This window comes from Rhinoraja longicauda, chromosome 12 (assembly GCF_053455715.1).
Source record: "Rhinoraja longicauda isolate Sanriku21f chromosome 12, sRhiLon1.1, whole genome shotgun sequence".
NCBI lineage: Eukaryota > Metazoa > Chordata > Chondrichthyes > Rajiformes > Arhynchobatidae > Rhinoraja > Rhinoraja longicauda.
In genome coordinates this window covers 1,791,709-1,818,037 of record NC_135964.1, presented here as the reverse complement: position 1 = coordinate 1,818,037, position 26,329 = coordinate 1,791,709, and the positions used below count along the sequence as shown (strand labels likewise).

At 42.1% G+C, this 26,329-nt stretch overlaps 1 protein-coding gene across 9 annotated transcripts in view; it reads left to right on the top strand.

Annotated features, from left to right (window-relative positions):
• dmd (dystrophin) overlaps window positions 1–26,329 on the top strand; it is a 1,595,363-nt gene that overhangs the window by 431,516 nt on the left and 1,137,518 nt on the right. For all 9 annotated transcript variants that reach the window (XM_078408877.1, XM_078408870.1, XM_078408878.1 and 6 more), the window contains exons 9-11: window positions 13,827–14,015; window positions 14,839–15,020; window positions 22,206–22,356. In XM_078408877.1, coding sequence (XP_078265003.1) covers window positions 13,827–14,015; window positions 14,839–15,020; window positions 22,206–22,356 — 522 coding nt within the window. The remainder of the gene's footprint in view (window positions 1–13,826; window positions 14,016–14,838; window positions 15,021–22,205; window positions 22,357–26,329) is intronic.

Sequence of the window (26,329 nt, the reverse complement as noted above, 5' to 3'; positions counted from 1 at the left end):
AGTTCCTTGTATCAACATTCACAATAAAACTTCTTGGGGGGAAAACATTTTATTTCATTTAATTTATGACTTTATGAAGGCTTTGTTCACTTCAATACAGGTGGGGACACATCTGGATACTGTTTAATAAAAAACAGGATTGGTATAAGCCAGCAATAACTAATTGTTTTTGTTTCAGTCAGTAGAAATGAGTCTGTTAAGTTATGAAAAAGGAAAAACTATGCACTCTTGTGCAACTGTGTGCTTCCATCTGGAAATGGAGACCACTCAATGAATGACTTCTTCAAATGACCAGGGGTTGTTTTTGATTTCCTGCATACTTACAGCGAGGAGATGACTCACTTCTCAATGCTTTTTTTAACTCTCCAGACGACGTGGGTTATCGCTCTGAAAATTAAACGTTTACCATACTGCCACGCTCCACATTTCTGCATGTGGGAGGGTTCTTTCAGAAGTTAATCCCTTCGGTAACTGGGAGAACTGAACAGCACATCAAACCACATCATCTGGTAGCTGGGATATGGGCAGACGGAGGAGAAGGGAAATGGGTTGAACTCTATCATTCTGGCTTTGAAGGTTTATGATTTGGTTCAATTTCCAGTTGATTCTTCATCCAGTCTTTAGTTTTCCATTGCCATGTATCGCACTGCTGGCAATATCATCGCTGGCTCGAAGGACCGAATGTCCTACTCCTGCACCTATTGTCTATTGTCCACTGTCTATCGCAGAACGCGGATGGAATACCCAGCCAATATGTGTAATATCAGTGGATTCTGGAGGAGTAGCACCAAAACATGTTAATGCTGTCTTATCCTTCTCTACACCAGAGCTTTTGACCTCGGATGCATTTTATTCTGTGCAGTACTTACTTAGCATGAACACATGGGGCTGGAAATTCCTTCCGAGTTCTGCTATGTTTTTGTGTGCTTCCAATAACATTTTAGCTGAAAAATGGCCAGCAACTGTTGTATGTAGAGTGTGTTCTGGAAACTTGGCGTCCTGTGCCCCATCTGTCTGCAATGTGTGATTCAGAAAGTTACAGGGCATTCAGCAGTGATCTCATGGAGTGTGTCTCATGCGATTTACATCACTGTGGTCATACTCTAGCACACACACATGCCTTGTGTCTCCTCTGGGAATTTGGTACAAGGATCAAGCCTCTTTCAGCATTAGTTGAAAGGTTCATCCCTAAAATCATATCATATCATATATATACAGCCGGAAACAGGCCTTTTCGGCCCACCAAGTCCGTGCCGCCCAGCGATCCCCGTACATTAACACTATCCTACACCCACTAGGGACAATTTTTACATTTTACCCAGCCAATTAACCTACATACCTGTACGTCTTTGGAGTGTGGGAGGAAACCGAAGATCTCGGAGAAAACCCACGCAGGTCACGGGGAGAACGTACAAACTCCTTACAGTGCAGCACCCGTAGTCAGGATCGAACCTGAGTCTCCGGCGCTGCATTCGCTGTAAAGCAGCAACTCTACCGCTGCGCTACCGTGCCGCCCATGAAGTAAATGAAGTAAATCTGGCAGTTAAATGACACAGAAAGTCATGAATAGATCAGGCCAAGCTAATTTCCTCAGGCACTGCACCTGAATGATGAGGCATCTTTCTCAGCTGCACATGTTGCATCAGCTGTTGGAGATGGATGGTGCCTACCTCATCCGATGCCCCACAGCAACCCCATCCAGAAATATAGAGTTTGCTTGCATGCAGAAGCACTGGGATTGACGATTATAATGCACATTTAATGCAGTAAGCCCTGTGTACGTTATAGTGTCATAGTTGTCTCATAGCACTTTAATTTGTGTTTCTGGTTTTAATGTATAGATGGTTAATAATTTGGTTTGGAATGTTCTTAAGTATCTGCATGGAGAACAATCATTCTGCTCAGCTGCCCCATCCAAATTTTAAGGGAGATATTGTGGTATCCATGTTTTAAATAAATGGTGGAACAAACCAATAACGATGGCGCTAACGATTGGATACAAAAGCTGAAACTAGCAGGGCGAATGGGGGAAGGGCGGAGAGAGTGAGAAGGGTTACTTGAAATTAGAGAAGTCAACATTCATACCGCTGGGTTGTAAGCTGCCCAAGCAAAACATAAGGTGCTGTTCCTCCAATTTGCATGTGGTCTCAGTCTGACAGTGGAGGACAGAAAGGTCAGTGTGGGAATGGGAAGGGGAGGTAAAATATTTGGCAAGCAGGAGATCGCGTAGGCCAAGACAGTCTGAGGACATCAGCCCACATATTCCCATCTTGGTCGCACACAATCTTTACTTGGTAATATATTCATTGCCATTTGCAGGCCCTGGAACTTCCTCCCCAATTAAACTGAGAGAGTGCTCTTACCCAAACAACCGGAGTGGTTCACAGCACTAACCCACCACCACCTCGTCAAGGCAGTACGTGCTGGACTTGCCAGAGATGCCCACACACTGAAAAATCACTAATCAACAATGGCTGAAAAAATACTTGCCAAGACACAAGTTGTGTTCTCATTGGACTGCATCCCAACCATGGAATATCATACAGATCATATGATAGGCCATGGTTGGGATGTCGTCCAATGAGAAAAACACTTAGGTGCCACCAAGAGAAATGCAATGAAATTGATCAATAGGAGGAATAATTGCAGATTAAAAACAAGCTCCAGATTCCAATGTCAGGTTGACAAGCAAACTTGTGTTTGGATGTATGCAGTAACAATTAGCGAAACGCAAGGTTGAATTTCCTTCCATTTGTCATGATGTTCTACTTTTTGGAATAAGCTTCCACAGTATCCTTGCCAGCCTTGCTGATATTTATTTGGCAGGGAGATCCAGACCAATTCTAGTGCCAAACTATCAAATTACCAAGTGGAGAATTATAACATAGGGGATGTATTTCACATGGAAACAGTGGAAAACAGTGTTTTATGGCAAGATAGGTTCTGGTTACTTGAAAACAAAAATTAATCGATGGTGAAAATTACTTAGAAACAAGGAACTAAAGATGCTGGTTTACAAATTATGAGATACAACGTGCTGGAATAACTCAGCAGGTCAGGCAGCATCTCTGGAGAACATCGACAGATGAAGTTTCGGGTCAGGACCCTTCTGCAGACCGTCTCAGAGGTCCCAACCTGAAACGTCACTTATCCATGTTTTCCAAAATGCTGCCTGACCTGTTGAGTTACTCCAGCATTTTGTGTCTTTTTTGATGATGAAAATTTATGTTTGGTTGCTAAGTGGGTTGAATGTCATTACTCATTGTCTTTCCCTCCTGACGTTTGATTCCACAGTGGATAATGAATAATGCAAACCTTGTTTTGATGATTTGTAATTTTTGTGCAAGGCTATAAAGTGAAGGAGTAGGGAATTGATCCTTTCAGTAAAATGTGAGCAAATCTATTCTTGTTTCCATCAAAGACTTGCTCGCATCTGATGTCGGCTGTAACTGCTTTGGTTCATTATTTATTCAAATGCGTCTGATAAACTGGTGCTTTATTACCAAAGCTCAGTGGCTCTGGTTTATTGTGCTGAAAAAAAGATGATGTTATTGAGGAGCAGAGTGCTGCAGGATTCATGAACAGCTTGAGGCGGCAGACGGTTACTGACCCCGTGTCATGCTGAATGCCGACAGGTGGGAAGAAACTCTCTGGAAGCACATATCGCAAGACAGTTCAGGATTATGTAAACCCGTGGGAGGAGATGACAGCTCGGTATGTGAGGCTTGTCACCATAGATGTAAATAGACGTGGGCCATATTTCTTTCGTTCTTTGTGGTTCAAAAAGTTATTGCAAAAAACAAAACTACATGTTGCTATATCATTAGCTACTTAGATTCTGGAGCATCAATAAATATAACGTCAAATCCCTTTAAGAAGCAAAACAAATGCAGTGCAACTAATTATGTTCAATGTGAGGAAATAACTTTTTAACTCCAAAGTCACATAATGTAGGATTTGGCTACACTCAAAAGCACAGAGTGGCACAGTGGTCGAGTTGCTGCCTTACAGCGCCAGAGACCCAGATTTGATCCTGACTTTGGGTGCTGCCTGTACGGAGTTTGTCGGTTCTCCCTTTGACCGTGTGGGCTTTCTACTGGTGCTTTGGTTTCCTCACACATTCCAACGACGTGCAGGTTCATAAGTTAATAGGCTTCTGTAAATTTGAGAAAGGACATCCCTGCTATTGAGGCAGTGCAGCATAGGTTCACGAGGTTAATCCCCGGGATGGCGGGACTGTCATATGAGGACAGATTGGAAAAACTAGGTTTGTATTCACTGGAGTTTTGAAGGATGAGAGGGGATCTTATAGAGACATATAAAATTATAAAAGGACTGGACAAGCTAGATGCAGGAAAAATGTTCCCAATGTTGGGGGATTCCAGAACCAGGGGACACAGTCTATAAATAAAGGGGAGGCCATTTAAAACTGAGGTGAGAAGAAACATTTTCACCCAGAGAGTTGTGAATTTGTGGAATTCTCTGCCACAGAGGGCAGTGGATGCCAATTGACTGGATGAATTTAAAAGAGAGTTAGATAGAGCTCTAGGGGCTAGTGTAATCAAGGGATATGGGGAGAAGGCAGGCACGAGTTACTGATTGTGGATGATCAGCCATGATCACAATGAATGGTGGTGCTGGCTCGAAGGGCCAAATGGCCTCCTCCTGCACCTATTTTCTATGTTTCAATGCCCCAAGTATGTTGGATAGAACTAGTGTTTGGGTAAGCAATGGTCGGTGCAGAGTGGGTGATCGGAAGGGTTCGTTTCCACGTTATATATCTGAGCTATACTAAGCAGTGTGACAATGCTATAATTGCAGTATGTCTTTTTAGGGAGTGAATTACTGAGCTTTACGATGCTTTACGACAGCGCTGTCTATTTGGCTTTCAGAGACCACTGTCTGAAAACGGTGAAGCACTTGGAACGGTAAGCTGTGATAGAGCCATGCCAGGTTGTTACTGATCTGGGATGAAGGCATGTTGTGGTGCAGGAGCATTTGCCAAAGCACCTGAATCTCAGGCATCTAGGTTTTTTGGGCAAGAGCTAAGTTATTTGCACAATCTCTGCCTGCTAGGAGCCCCAGAGCAGCAGACCAGCTCACTCGACTACCACAGGGCAGTTTCTGAACAGGTGCTGTCATTTTCTGCAGTTACTTGAGTTGATGCTCATGATAGTAGCTGAATCAGAAACATTTTCTGCATGAAAATGTGGGGCCTGCAAGCAAGAACCGGGACTGGGAGCTGTCTCGGGCAAGTGGGTAGCAATCAGAAGAATGCCTGTGGGTGTGAGGGATGTGATATTTATCTGGGATCTGAATGGCAAGAGAACAGGAGTGGTACCCGGGGGTTAGGGAGGGGGCAGGGTTTGTGTCCCCAAGGGAGCAAATGTAAATATCTGACTTACAGGGTTTAAAGTTATACACGGAGTTGTACAAATAGAGCTTTCCCAGCCTTTCTCAAAGAAGATATTGTAACATCTGGATATAATTTCTGCAGCCATGCCTGAAGATGAGTATGTTGCTGGGAATGTCATCATCACAAGCACTATTGATGTAAAATGGGTCAGGGGAGTGAGAGTGCTTGCGTTGCTCGTGGAATGATGCAAGAAGACCTGCAAAGAGTTGTTGCACATGGAACCTGGGAAACAAATTTTCATTAGTATTATGCTGAGAAAATTACAAAGTGATTGACCTTCTCACTGATTATTTATTGGGGTCATAAACAGGGCATTTCATTTTCCTGTTGCAATTCCATAAGGTATTTGGAATTAGATTTGAAAATTGATGGAAGACTGAGTTTATCACTCTTGTAACATTGTACAGGTGTGTGTTTTGCGAAATAAAACTAATTGTCATATCTGGATTTGAGGCAAAGTTAGGCCAGGAACAACTTAAACATTTAATTTGTTGGTGGATCACATGAAGCCAAAAATTCATGTTGTACTTTGCCATCAATTCTACTTTGTATGTGCCAAATCCTCAATACTTTGTGTCTTTAATAATGAGTCGTGATGTCCTGGCACGGTTTGTGAAAATGTTTTTCGGTCACCTTGTTCATGTTCTAAGCTGATTGTGGTGACTGGCTCCGTTTATACATTTAAATTGCAATCTGCTTTTCACTGCAGTGGCAACACCACATTTCCAATCTGAGTCCAATCTAACCAAGGAATTAATGTATCTCCTGCATTTGCACATTCTTTCCCTTCTCTGACAATCTGCAAGGTTAAAAATGTCTGCATCAGTTATGTCATTTTTAACAGTTTTGAATTATAGTTCAATTATGGCCTTGTTGGCCATAATCATTCATCACAGTTACCTCAACTGAATGAATAGCTGCATTTTTGAGGGTGGTTGGGTTTACGATTTCATTGCTTGGGGGTTTGCACCCTGGGACGATGGCTGATTAAATGCAGTAACTGCAGCAAGTGTAAATCTGCTGGACGACAACGTACTGGTATCTGCATTGCTCACTTAGGACCAAAAATGCCGCCATGAACTCATAATGCACAAAGCCTGATGATTGTCACTTATTCTTCTGCAAACTCTGAAATAAATAAATAATATTAGAAGTGCCGAGAATGTCAGTAGATGACAATTGAAAGTAGCTCTCTGAATTCACCAGACATCACACAAAATGTGTTATCCAGAGATCCTATTCCAGAGAGGCATCCTCACACCAATTGCTCCCAAATGTACCTTATTTAAGACTGCTTTGGGATTTTTAAGATTCACTTCTGCGTTCAGCCTTCATTGATGCTTTAAGATGATTTGGCATTTCATTGATGCTTTAAGATGATTTGGCCTTTCATTGATGCTTCAAGATGATTTGGCCTTTCATTGATGCTTTAAGATGATTTGGCATTTCAATGCCCATAACAATATGACATTGACTCATCTTTTATTCTTACACTGGGTTTGTACAAAGTGGATTTAAATTAGCAAACAAAAGCATTATAGTGCTGTTAATTTAAAATTAGAGTAGTTAAGTGATTATATTATCGAAGGCAAGGTCAGAAATCTAACTAGCTAAACTTTATTGATTTTTTCAACCAATCTGCATTATTTCAACAGGACCTCGGCAAAAAAGCAAAAAAGATAAATGTTTTTACTTGGTGAGGAGCGCTTTAAATAATATTAAACATCTGTTATTCTCCAAATTCCATTCAGAAATTGTGAGGTATTTATCGTGTTCAAAATTGATTAATAGCCTGGATGAACATAATTGCACTTTTCATTCTTCTGCAAGCAGATGGTGGCTTATCTTTAAATGAACTTTATAACGTATGTGATATATTCCAGCCTGTAGGCATTTTAGTTATTTACTTTAAGGTTTTTACATTCTCCATGCATCAAATTGGCTGCAGTCAAATTTGCTGAAGAAAGTTATCGTGTAGTTATGCAAATAAATATTACCACTGAGATGTAGAATTCATTCCACATTAACATTCCTTTATAGAAATGGCAGCGTTTAACTGCAGTAAAAATGCCCTGTTTCATTGTAGAGCATACCATGAAAACCCAGTGGTACGTATCATGGGTTTATGCATATGCTTAAGCGCTGTAATCCTGGCACTCAGTGAGTAGTAATTGCAAAGGCTTCTTAAGTAAAATAATTCAAATATATTTTTTATATTTGTGACCAGTTCTATTTGGTGCTGAAGAATCAAATATGATTTAAGTGCACTTGAGGCTAAAACCAATGGCTTGTTCAAGGCAGACATTCCATGGTCAACAAAAACAGTGGACTTAACCATTTTAGACTGACTCTCCTCTCCCTGAGCCTTGCCAGTGCTCAAGACTAAATAAGAGGCAAAGCTGGGAACCTCATGCTTGATATTTAGTACTCGAGGTTTCTGAAATTCCGATAAACTACAAGATGAATGCTCTACCCAGTGAGAGAAACATGATGAAATACAAAGAATAAGTGGCGCATTTCCTAAATAAATCATAGTGCTGTACAGCACAGAAAGAGTCCCTTTAACCCAAATTATTCATGACCTTCAGCTTGAACAATCAAGCTATTCTCACTAGCCTGCACCTGGCCCATATCCCTCCAAATCTTTCATGTCTATGTCCCTATCTGTTAAATGTCACCTGCATCTACAACTTCTACCAGCAGCTCTTTCCATACATGTACCACCCTTTGTGTGAAAGGGTTGTTCTTCAGGTCTCTTAAATCTTTCTCCCCTCAGCTAAAACCCATGCCCTTTAGTTAAGTTTAGTTTCATAAATATATCATGGAAACAGGTCCTTCAGCCTAATGAATCCAGGCCGACCATTGATCACCTGTTGTCACTAGTTCCATGTTATCCCACACCCGACACACCAGGAGTAATTTTACAGGTAACCTACCAACCTGCATGTCTTTGGGATGTGACAAGAAACTGCAGCACCAGAGCAAACTCACGCGGTTACATGGAGAATGTACACGGCATCTGAGGCCCGGATCAAAGCCGAGTCTGTGGCACTGTGAAGCAACTGCTCTTCCAGCCATGCCACTAGTTTTAGTCCTTGGGAAAAGGACTGTGGTTGTTAACCTTATCAATGCACCTTGTGATTTTATGAACCTCTATAAGTTCACCCATCAGCCACCTATGCTCCAGAGAAGAGAAGCCCTAACCTTTTTAACTCGAGCTCTCCAGACGTGGTAACATCCTTTGTAATTATTTCTTGCATCCTTTCTAGTTCAATAACATGCTTCCTACAGCAGGGCAGACCGGAGCTATGTATAGTATTCAAAATGTAGCCTTGTAAATGTTTTCTCCAGCTGTAACATGATGTCTCAACCCCCGAACTCAATCCTCTGACCGATGAAGGCTAGCACGCCAGATGAACTCTTCACCATCCTGTTTATGTGTGGCATCACTTTTGTGGAAGTATATACCTGCACCCTTTGGTCTCTATTTTCTACAATAAACCCCAGGGTCCCACCAATCTACTGTACAAGTGCTGACCTTGAGGTGCAAGGAAATGCAGATGCTGGAATTTTTCACAAAGTGCTGAGTGCTGGAGGAACTGAGTGCTTCTGGCAGCACTTGTGGAGGTAATGGACAGACAATGTTTCAGATCGGGACAGACTGATGGAGTAGTGGGGAGTATGAAAATCAATGCTTTTCCAGCTTTCTCTCCCCTCCTCCATCAGCATGAAGAAAGCTCCAACTCAGAACGGAGATGAGGAAGAACTTTTTCAGTCAGAGAGTGGTGAAGGTGTGGAATTCTGTGCCTCAGAAGGCAGTGGAGGCCAGTTCGTTGGATGCTTTCAAGAGAGAGCTGGATAGAGCTCTTAAGGATAGCGGAGTGAGGGGGTATGGGGAGAAGGCAGGAACGGGGTACTGATTGAGAGTGATCAGCCATGATCGCATTGAATGGCGGTGCTGGCTCGAAGGGCTGAATGGCCTACTCCTGCACCTATTGTCTATTGTCTATTGTAAGACATCCACAGGTGTTGCCTAACTCGCTGAGTTCCTCCAGCACTTTATGTTAAGTCGTGACCTGGTTTGTCTCATCAAAATGCAACACCTCGCTTTCATCTCAATTAAATTTCATCTTGCTTATTGGCAATTGATCAAGATCTTGCTGCAATGACCTTATTAATTTTCCTCGATACCACCAATATATCTGCTGGGGACCACCAATTGATCAAGATCTTGCTGCAATGACCTTATTTATTTTCCTCGATACCACCAATATATCTGCTGGGGACCACCAATTGATCAAGATCTTGCTGCAATGACCTTATTTATTTTCCTCGATACCACCAATATATCTGCTGGGGACCACCAATTTCTTCCCCAGATTCCTACAATGCCCCAGAGTACAATTGATCAGGACCTAAGGAATTATCTACTCACATGTATTTTAAGATGTAAAGTCACCCGTAATGTGGAAACTCTTCAAGACATGAGTTCAAGACTTTCCAAGTCTTTCCATCTTTTCAAGACTTTCTATGTCTTTCATAAATGCAGATAAGAAATGTTCATTCAGACCCTCACCCATCTCCTGTGCCTCCACACACAGATGACCACATGGATCTTTAAGGGACCCTATTCTCTCCCAAGTTACACGTTTCTCCTTAACATCCCTGTGGCATCCCTTTGGGTTCTCTTTTCCCTTATCTGCCAAAGCTGTCTGACTGATATCCAATTCAGATACAGTGTGTGGTGTGTACAGTGTGTACGTGCTGAAGTGGGGATACACTGAAGATGTGGCAGACTACGAGTGTGGACGGGGCCTCCAGACTATGGAACATCTCCTGAGCTGTGACATGCTGCATGACACATGCACTGTAAAGGATCTTGCAGAAGCCAACGACGTGGCACTAAAATTGGCTCACTATTGGCAAACAGCTGTGTGATGACACAAAATAATAATAATAATAATAATCCATTCCAGATGTACCCCTGCAGTGATTCAGTTGCTCTTAGCTGCTGAGGCATGATATATGTCACCTCTTTCTTGACCAGAGCCCCAATATCTCTTGTCATTTCTGTATTTCCATCTCCCATCAGCCTCGCCCTTCATTCACCTCGGCTCTCAATTACTTTCATCCGCACATCCGAGCTTCATTTCAATTTTGAATGGACCATTCTGTCTATTTCAACATGAGCTAATCCATTCGGTACAATGAAGAGAATCACAGAATATGTTTGAAAAAGTTTGAGACTATTTACTGTTAGTTTTCAGCAGGACCTATTTGATCTTGTTGAAAAAAAACAGAAGTCTAATATGTCAGTACAGCAAGTAACTCAGGCAAATAGATCATTGCCTTTTACAGCTGGGATAATGGAACATCAGTGAAGAAATGTTTCTATAAATCTGACAAGATTACAGATGGGCACTGCATATAGTTTGGTTTTACTGCAGCAAGGATATAATTGTTTGAAATTGAAATGAAGATTCATAGCGTTAATCCCTGCGTTAAGGAGTTTGTTACTTGACGAACAATTGAGCAGAAGAAACTGGTATTCAATCAAGATTAACAAGTGAACTAATTGAAACCTATGAGGTTCTGATGGAGTTTGATGGGGTTCCTACAGCTGTGCAAGTCTAGAACTGGTCACTATCATTTAGAATGAGTAATTGGTCACTTGAGATTTAATTTTTTGGAGAGTTGTGAACTTTGGGAATTCTATGGATGCTAAATTTTCATTCCTTCAAAGCTGCATATTGGCAGGTGTTTGAATGAAAAGTCAATGGTATTGTGGGAAACAGGTGGCAATGTGGAATTGGGGCCAATAAATAGACAAGCCCAGACCTTGCTAAGTTGTGCAGCAAGCCCAAGGAGGTCAAATGATTTGCTAGTGTGTAGTTGTCACATGATTTTCTGGTACATAATTGTGTATTATATACTGACACATAGTGGTGCTAATATTTAATTGAGCATAATCTTAGTGCAGTGTGCTTGAACTCAAGGAAATGGATTTAGTTTAGTTTAGAGATACAGCGCGGAAACAGGCCCTTTGGCCCACAAAGTCCGCACCTACCAGCGATCCTCGTACATATACGGCGGCACGGTAACGCAGCGGTAGAGTTGCTGCTTTACAGCGAATGCAGCGCCGGAGACTCAGGTTCGATCCTGACTACGGGTGCTGCACTGTAAGGAGTTTGTACGTTCTCCCCATGACCTGCGTGGGTTTTCTCCGAGATCTTCGGTTTCCTCCCACACTCCAAAGACGTACAGGTATGTAGGTTAATTGGCTGGGTAAATGTAAAATGTAAAAATTGTCCCTAGTGGGTGTAGGATAGTGTTAATGTACGGGGATCGCTGGGCGGCACGGACTTGGAGGGCCAAAAAGGCCTGTTTCCGGCTGTATATATATGATATGATATGATATTATCCTACACACACTAGGGACAAATTTACTTTTATACCAAGTCAATTAACCTACAAACCTGTATGTCTTTGGAGTGTGGGAGGAAACTGAAGATCTCGGAGAAACCCCACGCGGTCACAGGGAGAACGTACAAACTGTACGGACAGCACCCTTAGTCGGGATCGACCATGGGTCTCTGACGCTGTAAGGCAGCAACTCTACCGCTGTGCCAGGAGGCATTGAGAAACTACCAGGCATCAATCATACAGGCAAAAGAGATAAGAAAATGCATGCCAGATATAATATTATAAATAAATATCTGTTCCAAGGCATAACTAGTTCTCGTTCCTTGTGATTGGAAATATGTGAAAAATATAAGATTTTCAATCACTGGAAGAGTAGGTTTTAAAATAAGGAGCACCACTTTAAAGGGAAATTGATATTTTTATTTTATATCATAAATGATGGAAGGCATATAAGTGTAAAGTAGTGATACCAAATACCAGGCAACATTCCCAATTTTGTCTGCATTGTTAGTCTGCTCACTATGAGGAAGAATGACGTAGGTGGAGAGAGATGCCAGCACATGAATTTATTCTTTGTCCGTTCTTTGGTGCACAGAATAAAAACCTGTTAAAAATATTTTGCATCATTTTAGTATATCTAGAAAGGATGCTACTCCATCGCTTGCTTGGAATTCTCTGGAACAATGATCAAACATGATCAAAGTGTGTTCCCAGTGTCTTGGGGCAATTCTGTCCATCATTTGGCCTGGACATTTCTCGCTATTCTCCCTTGTCCACAGGTCTGTTTTGCTATTTTGTTGTAACCGTGGAATGGACAGATTTGGTCGTGACGCACATTGGTAGTGTTAAAGGGGACTTTTCTCTCATTTATAATCAATTCATTCGAGCTCCTTCAATTATTTCCAGCCTGAGGTCACAACCCTATTCGATACAAAGATTCCTTCTATTCCTAGGCTCCATTGTCCCGATCCACACATTTCTTCCTTCTAATCCATGTCAGTACACCAGAAAACAAACTTCACTGGCCTTTCAGATTCTGAACCGCCTTCCAGGAGCTGACTTTTAAGATTACGCATTTGATGGTAGATAAAGCGGTCCAAAAAAAGCTAGGGATCTCTCCCTGTGTTCAGTATTGGGGCTTCAGGCAGTACAACTGGACTGCTTTATCTCATATTGTATATGTGTTCTGCTGGGAACTCTGACTTTTTAATGTCGGCATGGGTTTTAATGTTTATTTTCACAAAGGGCAGGCACATAGAAAATAGAAATAAAAGGCTGGGACAAGGTGAGGGCCATGCAGGTTTTTGACAAACCTCTCAACAACTAACCTGCCATTATCATGGTCCAAATTATTAGCTCCCATGCTGATAGAATTGGAGAGAGTGGATAAATGGGGAAGATAGACACAAAAAGCTGGAGTAACTCAACGGGTCAGACAGCATCTCTGGAGAAAAGCAATAGATGACATTTTGGGTCGAGACCCTTCTTCAGACATGTGGAAGGCGGGTGGAGAGGTAGGGGAATGTGGGGAATGGCGTAGTGGTGAATGAAAAGGTTTGATTGTCATGTTGGCTGTCGCCAGTAGCAAAAGCCTGTGCAAAATTATAGTGTTTTTCCTGCAATGGGTTTCAAATTTTATTTAAGTGGGATTGAAAAACTGCTAGTTCCCAGAAGACATTAATCAGTAATGAACATATTATGCAGTTCAGATGGTTTGATAATTAGGAATGCACATTTTAATGAGCAGTGCAAAATGCAATCACGTACATTTCTTTCTGCCGAATGGATCTAGTAGCCATTAAAATTATCACCTGTTCGTAGTTTGGCCCCTGAATTTTGGAATCAATCCTGCAAAGAAAATGAAGCTAGGTGATAACTTTTTTTTTCCTTCACAAATCCATATTGCTGTGATTGTCTGGTTAATGAAGCAGAACATTTTGAGCTGCCTTTAATGGAAGAATATCCCCTCATGTTTCTTATTGAGCAGCTCACGGAATCCTCTGTGGAGAAGCCAGTTGGAAGCCCAGCTGTGGAAACTGAAGTGGACTTGGACAGTTACCAGACTGCGTTGGAGGTGGTACTGACCTGGCTGCTCTCTGCCGAGGATTCTCTGCAAGCACAGGGTGCAGTCTCAGATGACGTGGAAGAAGTCAAAGAACAGTTCCATGCCCATGAAGTAAATGAATCACTGTCATTGTATGCACACGGCATTGGGGGGTGGAGAAGGCTGTGGAGGCCAAGACAATGGATATTTTTAAGTACGGGTGTCAAGGGTTATGGGGGAAAGGCAGGAGAATGGGGTTAGGAGGGAGAGATAGATCAGCCATGATTGAATGGCACAGTAGACTTGTTGGGCCAAATGGCCTAATTCTGCTCCTATCACTTATTGAGGGGGATCTTATAGAAACTTACAAAATTCTTAAGGGGTTGGGCAGGCTAGATGCGGGAAGATTGTTCCCGATGTTGGGGAAGTCCAGAACAAGGGGTCACAGAATAAGGGTAAGGGGGAAGACTTTTAGGACCGAGATGAGAAAGTCTTTTTTCACACAGAGAGTGGTGAATCTGTGGAATTCTCTGCCGCAGAAGGTAGTTGAGGCCAGTTCATTGGCTATATTTAAGAGGGAGTTAGATGTGGCCCTTGTGGCTAAAGGGATCAGGGGAGGGGGTATGGAGAGAAGGCAGGTACGGGATACTGAGTTGGATGATCAGCCATGATCATATTGAATGGCGGTGCAGGCTCGAAGGGCCGAATGGCCTACTCCTGCACCTATTTTCTATGTTTCTATGGCCTTATAATAAAGCAACTTGGCAGAGTTTGGTGTGAAAAGTGTGAATTTTTTTTTAAGGTACATTTGCGTTTAATTTAAATGAAACATTAAACTGGGATTTTAAGTTGTCATGAATGAATACTACAGTACCTTTACAGATGGTAAAAACAGATTTTATGCTTGCAATGTTTGAAATGTCTCCCTATTACTGACTCTAGTTATTTTTGGCAGGGCTTTATGATGGAGCTAACCTCCCATCAGGGCAGTGTGGGTAATATTCTACAAGCTGGGAATCAACTTATTGAAGAGGGAAAACTGTCCGAAGATGAAGAAAATGAAATTCGGGAGCAGATGAACTTGCTGAATTCCCGATGGGAAACACTCAGGGTTGCAAGCATGGAGAGGCAAAGCAAGTAAGTAAATGGCTTTATCTGTGTAAGACAGATTTACGTGCTTTTTTGGTATGCACACAATAATTTGATAGCTTGGCTTCTCACTGCGATCTAACATAATTGCAGACTAATTTGTGAAATATTGCATTGTTTGAATATCAAAGCACAGGTTCGTTTTGAATTCTATTCTTAATCTTGGTTTATTGTAATTTACACATGAGACAAAGATTATATTGTACCATACTGAATCACCAAGCCGATGGAAGGCTTTTAGTTGCACTTGATTAATTGAATATGCTTTTGATTGCTTTAAATCCCACACTTTGCTCTCCTGCCACTTTTCTGTTTGCTTTGCCGGCTGTTATGCCAAAGTGTTTTTATTGGCAGACTTCAAACCTCGCTCCCTTTGCATGCAGGATTTAAATTGTGAGGGAAGATCTTGTCAAGTTTCCTCCTGCGACGGATGGTTTGTAGCTGTTGCCAGTTCATTGCACTGCCCTGACCTCTTCCTCTCCGCCGCTGGCATCTTCAAATCTCAATCCCAAAGGGGAAAAGTGTCGCTGGATAATAACGAGCCCATTATTTGTTCCTCCAGATTTTCACCTCTTTTGCAAACCACAAAATTATTTTATATTACTACTAGACCAAATGGACCCATTGGGCCCAAACCTCTCCTGCATTGGTGCAGCACCCTGTCCTCCTCCCCTCTCCCTTCTCCCCCACTCCCCCCTTCCCCCCTCCTTCCCTCCTCCCACCTCCCCTCCCCTCCTTTTAAACTTGAAAATGTGAATAACTTAAAAAATATAACACTGATTTCAATAAAACTACTTGCATTATCACTAAAGTGACAATGGTGTGTAAGGTGGGCCTAAAATTGTCGCGCTATCATGTACCGTTTTGGCCGAAGTTTAGTCACAAACAAGATAACAAAGGAGAGTTTTAGTATATAGATTAGCTGTGGAAATACAGAAGCATTTGGCAAAACAATGAAAACACTTGGTGATTTTGGTGTTTGCTCGTTAGCTTGCATAATTTTAGAGAGAATGTATTTTTCTATCAGTAAATTATCCTCTATTCATCCTGCCGTTGTTGCTTAGAGACTGGCCAAGCTGTTAGCAAATCTGCACTGAACTATTCTTTTCTGAGGGAGGCAAGTGTCATGTCTAGTCACATCATCCTTGACTGTTTCATTGTTACTGAATAAAGAGGTATATAGATTTATAAATGTAAAGAAATGTGCAATATTTTTGCTGTATTATTTTTGATTGTACAATATTTTCTACCTCCTGTATTTACTCTCTGCTTCATATGATATTGAAGCAACTGGATACACTTTCTTCTCCACCATCTTACTTGCTGATTATTCTGTATTGTTTCATGGCAGGTGTCCAGTGTTGTCATAGATGTGGGAGGTCTGACACAAAGCATCTTGCTCATGTTTCCTGAACGTGTGATGCTTGTCAGCATCTTCAGACAGGATGCAAGTGTGCCATCAATTTGGCAAACAGTTGACAAATTTAGCTCCAAGCTAAATTGTTGTTGTTTTATTGAAGAGTAGTTGCCACAAACTTGTAAAAGCTGCAAAACCTGCAAAATACATCAAATGTAAAGAATATATATGTATCTAAATGATGAATAGATAGATCCAAGAGAATGTGGGAAATTCCATTGCAACTTTGTGGGCGAGCGTTTGTGGTGTTAACGGCAGTGAGGCTGCTGGTGTTATACATTGAGAATGCAGAAATGCAACGTTACTGTGAATGACATGCATTCCTCCACATGGTGTACTGAACGTTACACACGCATCTTTAGCCTCCTGCTCCTCATCTTCCTTCCATTCTTTAGTATTTTTCCCTCACAGTGATCAATATTCTTTGTTGTCTTTGCAGACTTCTTTGTCAAAATTTGATTTCCATTGCAGTTTATTGTTTGGCTGCCTGTCTCAAAGACAACAGCTTGTTCTGAAAACTCTATAGATATAATTAATTTATATTTTTATTCAATTTTAATGCTGAAATAGGAATAAGCAAATAGGAAAGCCAGAGTGCATCAACATGCTTACACACATATGGAAATGTCTAGCATTTGTTGAGAAAAGCTATTATCTGGTAATAACTGGGGTGACAAGAAAACATTTGTAAGTCCATTGTTTTTTTATTCATAACTTCGAGAATTTTGGAACACGGAGAAAGCCGTTTAGTCCAAGGTCCCTCTTTACTGATTGAAAGGCACAGCATGGAAGCAGGCCCTTCGGTCCAATAAATCCACGACAGACAACCATCACACAATGCTGAAGAAACTCAGTGGTTCAGGCAGCATCTCTGGAGAAAGGAATAGGTGATGTTTCGGGTCAAGACCCTTCTTCAGGCCATCACCTGTTCGTACTAGCAGATTATATAACAGATTGCAGGGAAACATAAGTAATTCTAAGAAAACAACTGTTACAATTAATATTGGCTTTTGGAGCTGGTTCTGTAGAGCACATTACCAACATGCTTAAAATAGGCTCATAGAAATATAGAAAATAGGTGTAGGCCATTTGGCCCTGTATTGAGTGGGTGCTAAACTGTACCCTTACTCAATTATTGAATGCGAATTGTCTCCTTCAATGTCTTCACTTCCTCTTCTTGAGGAACCACACTGAACCCACTCATTCCCCATTCGCATTTTTAACATAGAATAGCACAGGAATGAAATTAGTCTGGAAAATTGAAGTCCGAAATAGCTGGCATCAGGATTGATCAACTGATGTTGGAGTATTGTGTACATTACAGGTAGGATGTGGAAGCACAGGAATCTACCTGCACATGATCCATATCACTCTATTCTCTGCACTTCCAAGTGCCTATCTAAAAGTCTCAAACACCACTAAGGTATCTGCCTCCACCACCATCCCTGGCAAAAAATCTCAGGCCCCATCACTCTCTGTGTAAAAAAACATGGCCTTGCACATATCCATTAAACTTTCCCCCTCTCACCTTAGAGCTATTCCCTCTTTCCCACCCTGGGAAAAATGTTCTGATTTCTACCCTGCCTTTACTTCTCATAATGTTATGTCCTTTATCTATCAGATCTCCCCTCAATCTCCGACATTCCAGCGTGAACAATCCAAGCCTATCCAACCTCTCCCTGCAACTGAAACACTCTAATCCAGGCGGGATTCTGGTAAAACTCTGCTGTATCCTCTCCAAAACCTCCACATCCTACATGTAACTGGCAAAATATTCACATCCATCCTGATGCCAACTATTTCCAATTTTATAGACTAACTAGACCAAGTGGACACGTTGGGTCCAAACCACTCCTGCATTGGTGTTGCACCCTCTCCTCCCCCTTCCCCTCTCCCCCCCTCCCCTTCTCCCCCACCCTCCCTCCTCCCTCCCCCTCCCCCTTCCCTTCCCCCCCACTCCATCCCCCCCAACCCCGCTTATCCTCCCCCCCCTCTCTCCCTCCCTATGAGATAGATTTAAACTTTAAGATGTGAATAACTTTAAATATATAACACCGATTTCAATGAAACTTCTTCCATTAGCACCAAAGGGACGTCGGTGAGTAAGGTGGGCCTAAAATTGTGGCGCTATCATGTACCGTTTTGGCTGTAGTTCAGGAACAAACAAACAAACAAACAAACAAACGAGAGTTTTAGTATATAGATTTCTTATGTGAGACCTTATCAAAGGCTATTTGAAAATCCAAATGCACCCATTCTCCAAATTACATCATCCAAGAAATCAATATAAATTTGTCAAACATGATTTTCATACATAAATCTCTGTTCACTTTTTCTGTGACTTACGCACGTATCCTGTTATCCTTCATAATGGACTCTCATTATTTTCCTTTATAATGGACTCTCACATTTTCTTGACTATTGATATATCAGACTAACTGGCCTATAGATCCCTGTTTTCACTCTCCCTCCTAGTTTTAAACAGTGGAGTTAAGTTAGCAGAAACCATGTATACATTCTTTGACAGCAAACACATTCTCCCCTTCTACTGCTACTGGCTGCTACTTTCATATTCCTGGATGCAGATAATTGGTTTCAGTGCTTTGAATTTTTCCATCATTTGTATTTCTTTACGAGAAATTAATTTCCTTCAATGCCTTAATTTCATTGGCCTGGTCCTTGAGGGCCCTTGTGTAAATTCCAAGAGAAGAGCTGATTTGGGCATTGCGAACTCTCATTTATCAACATCAGCTTTTACTCTGGTCACATAGACAGTACAATTTAAAAAGATGAAAATGCCAAGCACTTCATTTTTGGTAGCAGCAGTTGCTACTGTAAGATTAAAATGCTGTTCTGCCCAGGCTCGTTGATCATTATTTTTGACATTTTCCTGATTGACATTTCCCATGGACTATTTTAGGAACTTGAACATATGTAGGCCTCTCAAGTTTGTCAGACCACTCCTGCTGTGGGTTGGACACTAGTTTTTGCAATGTTGAGGTGAAATGCAGTATGTTCAGCTCGTGTATTAAAATATTCTTCACTTTGTCCTGAATGAATGCAGAAAGTAAAGCAATGAGCAACGTTTGATGCCACATTGGAACACATTTTTTCGTGTTTTTTGTGTCAACTGTCCATTGACGTGAGGAACAACAGCACCCATGATAGAATGGACAATCATTGAATGTAGAATATAGATTTTTTTTTTGTTCTGGTTATATATGTACATTCAGTTGATCTTCATAATGTTACTCTGTGACTAATTTATTTGCCATACTTATGACCAATCAATTATTTTGCAATGTAGGTTTTGAGGCCTGTTAGATTGTTAGATTGTTTAGGGAGAGTTTAGAGAGATACGAGGTGGAAACAGGCACTTCGGCCCACCGAGACCCCGCCGACCAATGATCCCCCTACGCCACAACTTTCCTACACAATTTACAATTTTTACCAAACACATGTTCCAAATTAAGTTGTATCAGCTCTGAACTCAAGAATGGAAACATCGCGTGCTCACTTTGAAAGTTCTTTTGTTTTGTTTCCTACATTTTAAAAGCACTTGGAGGAAACAATATCTGTGGAATTCTCTACCTCAGAAGGCAGTGGAGGCCAAGTCTCTGAATGCTTTCAAGAGAGAGCTGGATAGAGCTCTTAAGGATAGAGGAGTCAGGGGGTATGGGGAGAAGGCAGGAACGGGGTACTAATTGAGAATGATCAGCCATGATCACATTGAATGGTGGTGCTGGCTCGAAGGGCCGAATGGCCCACTCCTGCACCTATTGTCTATTGTCTATTGAACCATTGATGAGCCATAACGTGCAAGACCATGAATTGGGCAGGAGGAAGAGGTATTGATCTCTAGCCAGCAGAGGGGCACATGACCATAGCCGGGTTATACCATTGCCTGATTATACCACAGCGGGTTACACCACAGCGAGTTATACCACAGCGGGTTACACCACAGCGGGTTACACCACAGTGGGTTACACCACAGCGGGTTATACCACACACAGCTGGTTACACCACAGCGGGTTACACCACACACAGCGGGTTACACCACAGCGGGTTACACCACACACAGCTGGTTACACCACAGCGGGTTACACCACACACAGCGAGTTATACCACAGCGGGTTACACCACAGCGGGTTACACCACACACAGCGAGTTATACCACAGCGGGTTACACCACAGCGGGTTACACCACACACAGCGAGTTATACCACAGCGGGTTACACCACAGCGGGTTACACCACACACAGCGAGTTATACCACAGCGGGTTACACCACAGCGGGTTACACCACACACAGCGAGTTATACCACAGCGGGTTACACCACAGCGGGTTACACCACAGCGGGTTATACCACAGCGGGTTACACCACAGCGGGTTACACCACAGCGGGTTACACCACAGCGGGTTACACCACACACAGCGAGTTATACCACAGCGGGTTACACCACACACAGCGGGTTATACCACAGCGGGTTACACCACACACAGCTGGTTACACCACAGCGGGTTACACCACAGCGGGTTATACCACAGCGGGTTATACCACACACAGCTGGTTACACCACAGCGGGTTACACCACACACAGCGGGTTACACCACAGTGGGTTATACCACAGCGGGTTACACCACAGTGGGTTACACCACAGCGGGTTATACCACACACAACGGGGTTACACCACAGTGGGGTTACACCACACACAGCGGGTTATACCACACACAGCGGGTTATACCACACACAACGGGGTTACACCACAGTGGGGTTACACCACACACAGCGGGTTATACCACACACAGCGGGTTACACCACAGCCCGGTTATACTATTGGCCGGATTATACTATTGGCCGGTTATACCACAGCCGGGTTATTTTGTTCTGTGATTCCCTTGGAAGACAATGCACCTGCGTGATACTTCAGGCCAATGAAACATATTCTATTGTCTAGCAATCAATTATTCCTCATGGAACACAAGGAGAATTGCATGAATGATTTCCCCTGTGATCATCGAGGTCAGTTTTTCATTCAGAAGCTTCATCGGAAGGATAGCAAAGTGATATGATTATGAAATATCAAGATTTTAAACTGCTGTGCAGTGTTGTTTAATTTGGGTTGGTAGCTTCATGGATGATATGAAGTCAGGGGATTATCTGTTCTTTGTGGCATGTATGTTGATTTACTGCTTTAGTTTGCATCAAGCTGAATTTTCCACAGTTGTGATAAATGCAATAAATACACCTTTGTTTTCTGACCTTAGTTATGGGAGAATTGTATTTTGCTTTACCCTTCTCTGAGGTTTTGGAATAACAAAGTTAAGTCAAGCAACCGGTAGCATTTGACTTAGTGCAAACGTTGATTGGTATCAATGTTATCATAAGTAAAACTCCATTAACAATTATTTTTATCACTGACGTCCCTAAACTTTTCACATATAGGTTGGGTTTTAATTGAAAACAAAAAAGCTTGCAATTAAAACTACATCCTACATGTTAAAGGTTTCGGGACTTCAGTGATAAAAATATTTGAAAAAGGTCTGAAGGTCTCGACCTGAAATGTCACCCATTTCTTTCCTCTAGAGATGCTGCCTGTCTGTGGAGTTACTCCAGCATTTTGTATCTATCTTTGGCATAGACCAGTATCTCCAATACCTTCCTACACTCTTACTCTTTATATATCGTTATAATCTGCAGAGTTATCTCATCCGAACAAATCTGTAGATGGTGACTCTGCTAATCTTTTTTCTAGATTACACGAAGAACTCATGGATCTTCAGCAGCAGCAGCTGAAACACTTGGCTGATTGGTTAACAAATACAGAGGACAGAATCCAGCAAATGGAAGCACAACCTCTTGGGCCAGACCTGGAAGCGATAAAACAACAAGTGGAAGAACACAAAGTGAGTACTTTTGCATGGATGGAGAAGAATATGAATTTTCCATCAACACACAATGCTTCTGATAAGGCCTCATCATGAATGGTGTTACCGTTGATACTTAAAGCTCCTTTAGTGGAAAGAAGATGAACCAAAGGGTGAGGAATAAGGTGTGGCAAGTGGCAATGGGGTACCACGTTGGGACTATTAGTTTCAAAATGTTTATCAAGGAAGTTAAGATCCTAAAGACATAAGAAACTGCAGATGCTGGTATCTAGAGCAAAACACAAAGTTCTGGAGGAACTCAGTGGGACTGGCAGCATCTGTGGAGGGATTGGACAGATGACATTTCAGTTTGGGAGTCTTTTTCAGTCCGACTCAGATCCCATATTGAGGCAAGGCCAGTTTTGGAAGCATTAGGAGGGAACGTTCAGTGGTCGACCGGGTGGGAATATTGCAGGACAGCTGGTAAGTGGGAGGCTATTTAAGGTGAAACAGCAAGAGTTCAGGAACACTATGTTGCTGTTAGGGTGGAGAGTGAAGCTGGCAAGGTTTCAGGACCCTGGCTCAGGTCAGGAAATAAATGGAAGGTTAGATTGCACAGGATCTAGGGACAGCCAGTTCACCAGATGCATTTTTATCTTGATGGCTGGAAGCGGAGGGTGATGGTGGATTTTTGTCAGATTGGGGGCCAAGTTTAGTGGTGTGCCCTAGGGCTCAGTACTGAGCCAATTGTTGCTCATCATTTATTAAAACGATTTGGATCAGAACAAATGAGGCATGGTTAGTAAATTTGCAGATGACACTGAAATAGGACACATTGTAGACAGTGACGCAGATTGTCCAACATTATAGTAGGATCTTGACCAGCTCAATCAGTGGACCAAAGAATGGCAAATGGCATTCAATTCTAATATGTGTGAGGTGTTGAATTTTGGAAAGTCAACCCAAGCTAGGCCATTCATAGTGAATGTTAGGAGAGAGCAACAGACATATCTAGTCTTGCTGTTCAGATAGAATGGTGGTAATATGGTTTGTGATCCAAGGCAGTGTGTCGTGTCATCTCATGGTCTTCTTCTACTCACTCCGACTGACTCACCTGACATATGGCGAAAACCAGTCAAATTAACTCTTCGACAACTAGGCACATCTATGTCACAACAGAATGTTTGTGGACTCTCATGTAAGGATCTGCCCAAAAGTATGTGTAGTTTAGTTTACATATACAGCATGGAAACGGGCAGTTCCGTCCGCCGAGTTTGCTACGACCAATGACCCGGCCACTGGTACACCGTATCTCCACACCAGGGGGATAATTCACCTACAAGCCTGCACGCCATTGACATGTGGAAGCAAACCGGAGCACCTGGACAAAACATTTCTCTGTCCCTTGGTTTGCAGCCCTTCTGTAGGAAAGACATCATTAAGCTGGAAGGCGTGCAAAGATGATTTACAAGAATTTTGCCAGGATTGAGAGCTTTTCAGGTGGTCATCTCTAGTAGTCCATTCCTGGTGTAAGCACATTATCCACCCCACCTGCAAACTTTAGGCAGCAGTGAATATTTTCTCCAACGCCTAGCTTCCCCTACAGTTGTATCCCATCATTGATTGTGTATTACCTTGCTTTGTTAGCCTTCTGCAAAGACATTGCTTCACAGTGCCATGGAGCTAATTCCCTTTGTCACTTTTGTAACAGTCTGACCAGTCTATTGATGTCTCCCCATAGTCTAGAACTATACAACCTAATTTTACCAACTTTTATATCACAAACGAATCTCTTAAAACGAATGTGCCCCAGTATACAATCCCGAAGGTTCTGATTACGGTTGATTACTGCGCAAACGCCTCATAAGTGGTTATCTTGCTCAGGTCGGAGTGAGTAGAGTAGTGATTAAATTTTGAAGTGGGCCTTTTTGACCAAGTTGAGAAGATCTAAAATTTAGAAGGAACTAAAATTCCTGCAAGCCATTACTTTTCTGCCACGGGGCCAGTTTTTAATGCGAATTGCCACTTTCCCTTTGCTTTGTTAATCACTCTATCATGTGCGGCATTATCAAACAACAACAACGTTTGAAGCATGCCTATATTTAGTAGCTAAGCTTTGACAGAATAGACAACCATGGTAATTGCCATGTCTTTTAATAAATCCTGGCTGCTTGCATTGGTCAAGCTGCCTTGGTGGTGCTGTGGGCCACATACCACAATCACTCATGGAAACTACAGCCCCAACTACAACCTTCCTGATGTTTAATGTTTCAGAAGCTCCATTCAGCTTCAGAAGGATGAGAGGAGATCTTATAGAAACATGTAAAATTCTATAAGGGATTGGACAGGCTTAATGCAGGAAAAATGTTCCTGATGTTGGGGGAGTCCAGAACCAGGGGTCACAGTTTGAGTATAAGGGGTAGGCCATTTAGGACTGAGATGAGGAAAACCTTTTTCACCCAGAGAGTTGTGAATCTGTGGAATTTTCTGCCACTGAAGACAGTGGAGGCCAATTCACTGGATGTTTTATATAGCTCTTTGGGCTAACGGAATCAAGGGATATGGGGAGAAAGCAGGAACGGGGTACTGATTTTGGATGATCAGCCATGATCACATTGAATGGCGGTGCTGGCTCGAAGGGCCGAATGGCCTACTCCTATTTCTATGTTTCTATGTTTCCAATCTTCAAAAACACTGAAATGAATCTATTCAAATTATCAGATGAGCTCGTTCACTATTTGTACTGGGCCTCCTCCACTGAAAGAATGGGGCCAAACATAAATTGGAGGAACAGCACCACATATTTCTCTTGGGCAGCTTACAACCCAGCGGTATGAATATTGATTTATTTAACTTCAAGTGACTCTTGCTTTCCCTCTCCCCCTCCCTCCCCCACCCTAGTTCCCTGACTAGTTCTCTGCTGTCATTAATTTTACTGATTGTATGTCTTGTTGTCACCTTCACATCAGGTAACAATGAACCTTTGATCTGTCGTTTCCACACCTTTACCTTCCATATCTCTAGTCTCCCTCTCCCCTGACTCTCAGTCTGAAGAAGGGTCTCAACCTGAAACGTCACCCATTCCTTCTCTCCGGAGATGCTGCCTGTGTTACTGCAGCTTTTTCTGGCTACCTTACTTTGTTTTTTAGGTCCGCTAAACCTTCCTGCCACTCTATTTTGCTCTCGGATCATCTTTCTTGTGTCTCTTTCTGTTTGATCCAGCATTTATGGCACTTTCAGATGCTTCTGTTTCTACTTTTAAAAATGCAAACAAAATCAAATTGTTGCAGTAACAGCAGCTCTCAAAGACTGGATTTGTTGACATCAGGAACATTTTGGAGAGAATTTTTAACTGCAATTAACTACAATTTTTAACTTGTGATAAATACCTGGCTGTTTACTTCAATTTACCAAAATATGGTGTCAAAAATGGTGGTGCCCTCATGTGTGATATATATGCAAAATGAATTTCATTGTGCAGTTGCATTGGTGACTAATGCAGCACCATTGACTATTGAAATATGACTTGTCTTTCAGATTACAGCAATCAACTAATGAAGGCATCTCAATCTGAAAGAAAACTGTGCAAAACTAATTTCAATTGGTGTTTTTGAAAAACTTAAGCTTTAATCAGAAGTAGCCCAAGAAAAAAATGGCTGGAGTAACTCAGCGGGTCAGGCAGCATCTCAGGAGAGAAGGAATGGGTGATGTTTCGGGTCCCTGAGATGTTGCCTGTTAACTAGGGGCAATTTACATTCCTTCTCTCCTGAGATGTTGCCTGACCGCTGAGTTACTCCAGCTTTTTGTGATACCTTCAATTTGTACCAGCATCTGCAGTTATTTTCCTAAGAAAGAAATGGCAGTCACTTTAAAGTTTTCGTCAGGAAACAGTTAACAGGTTTAGATAATTTAATACCACAGGTTTTCTGTTCAGAACAGTAGGACTTTGCATTGCCTCAGCAGTAATGCAAGGTGACGTGGTTGGAAAATATCTTCTGGAACCTGAGGCGTT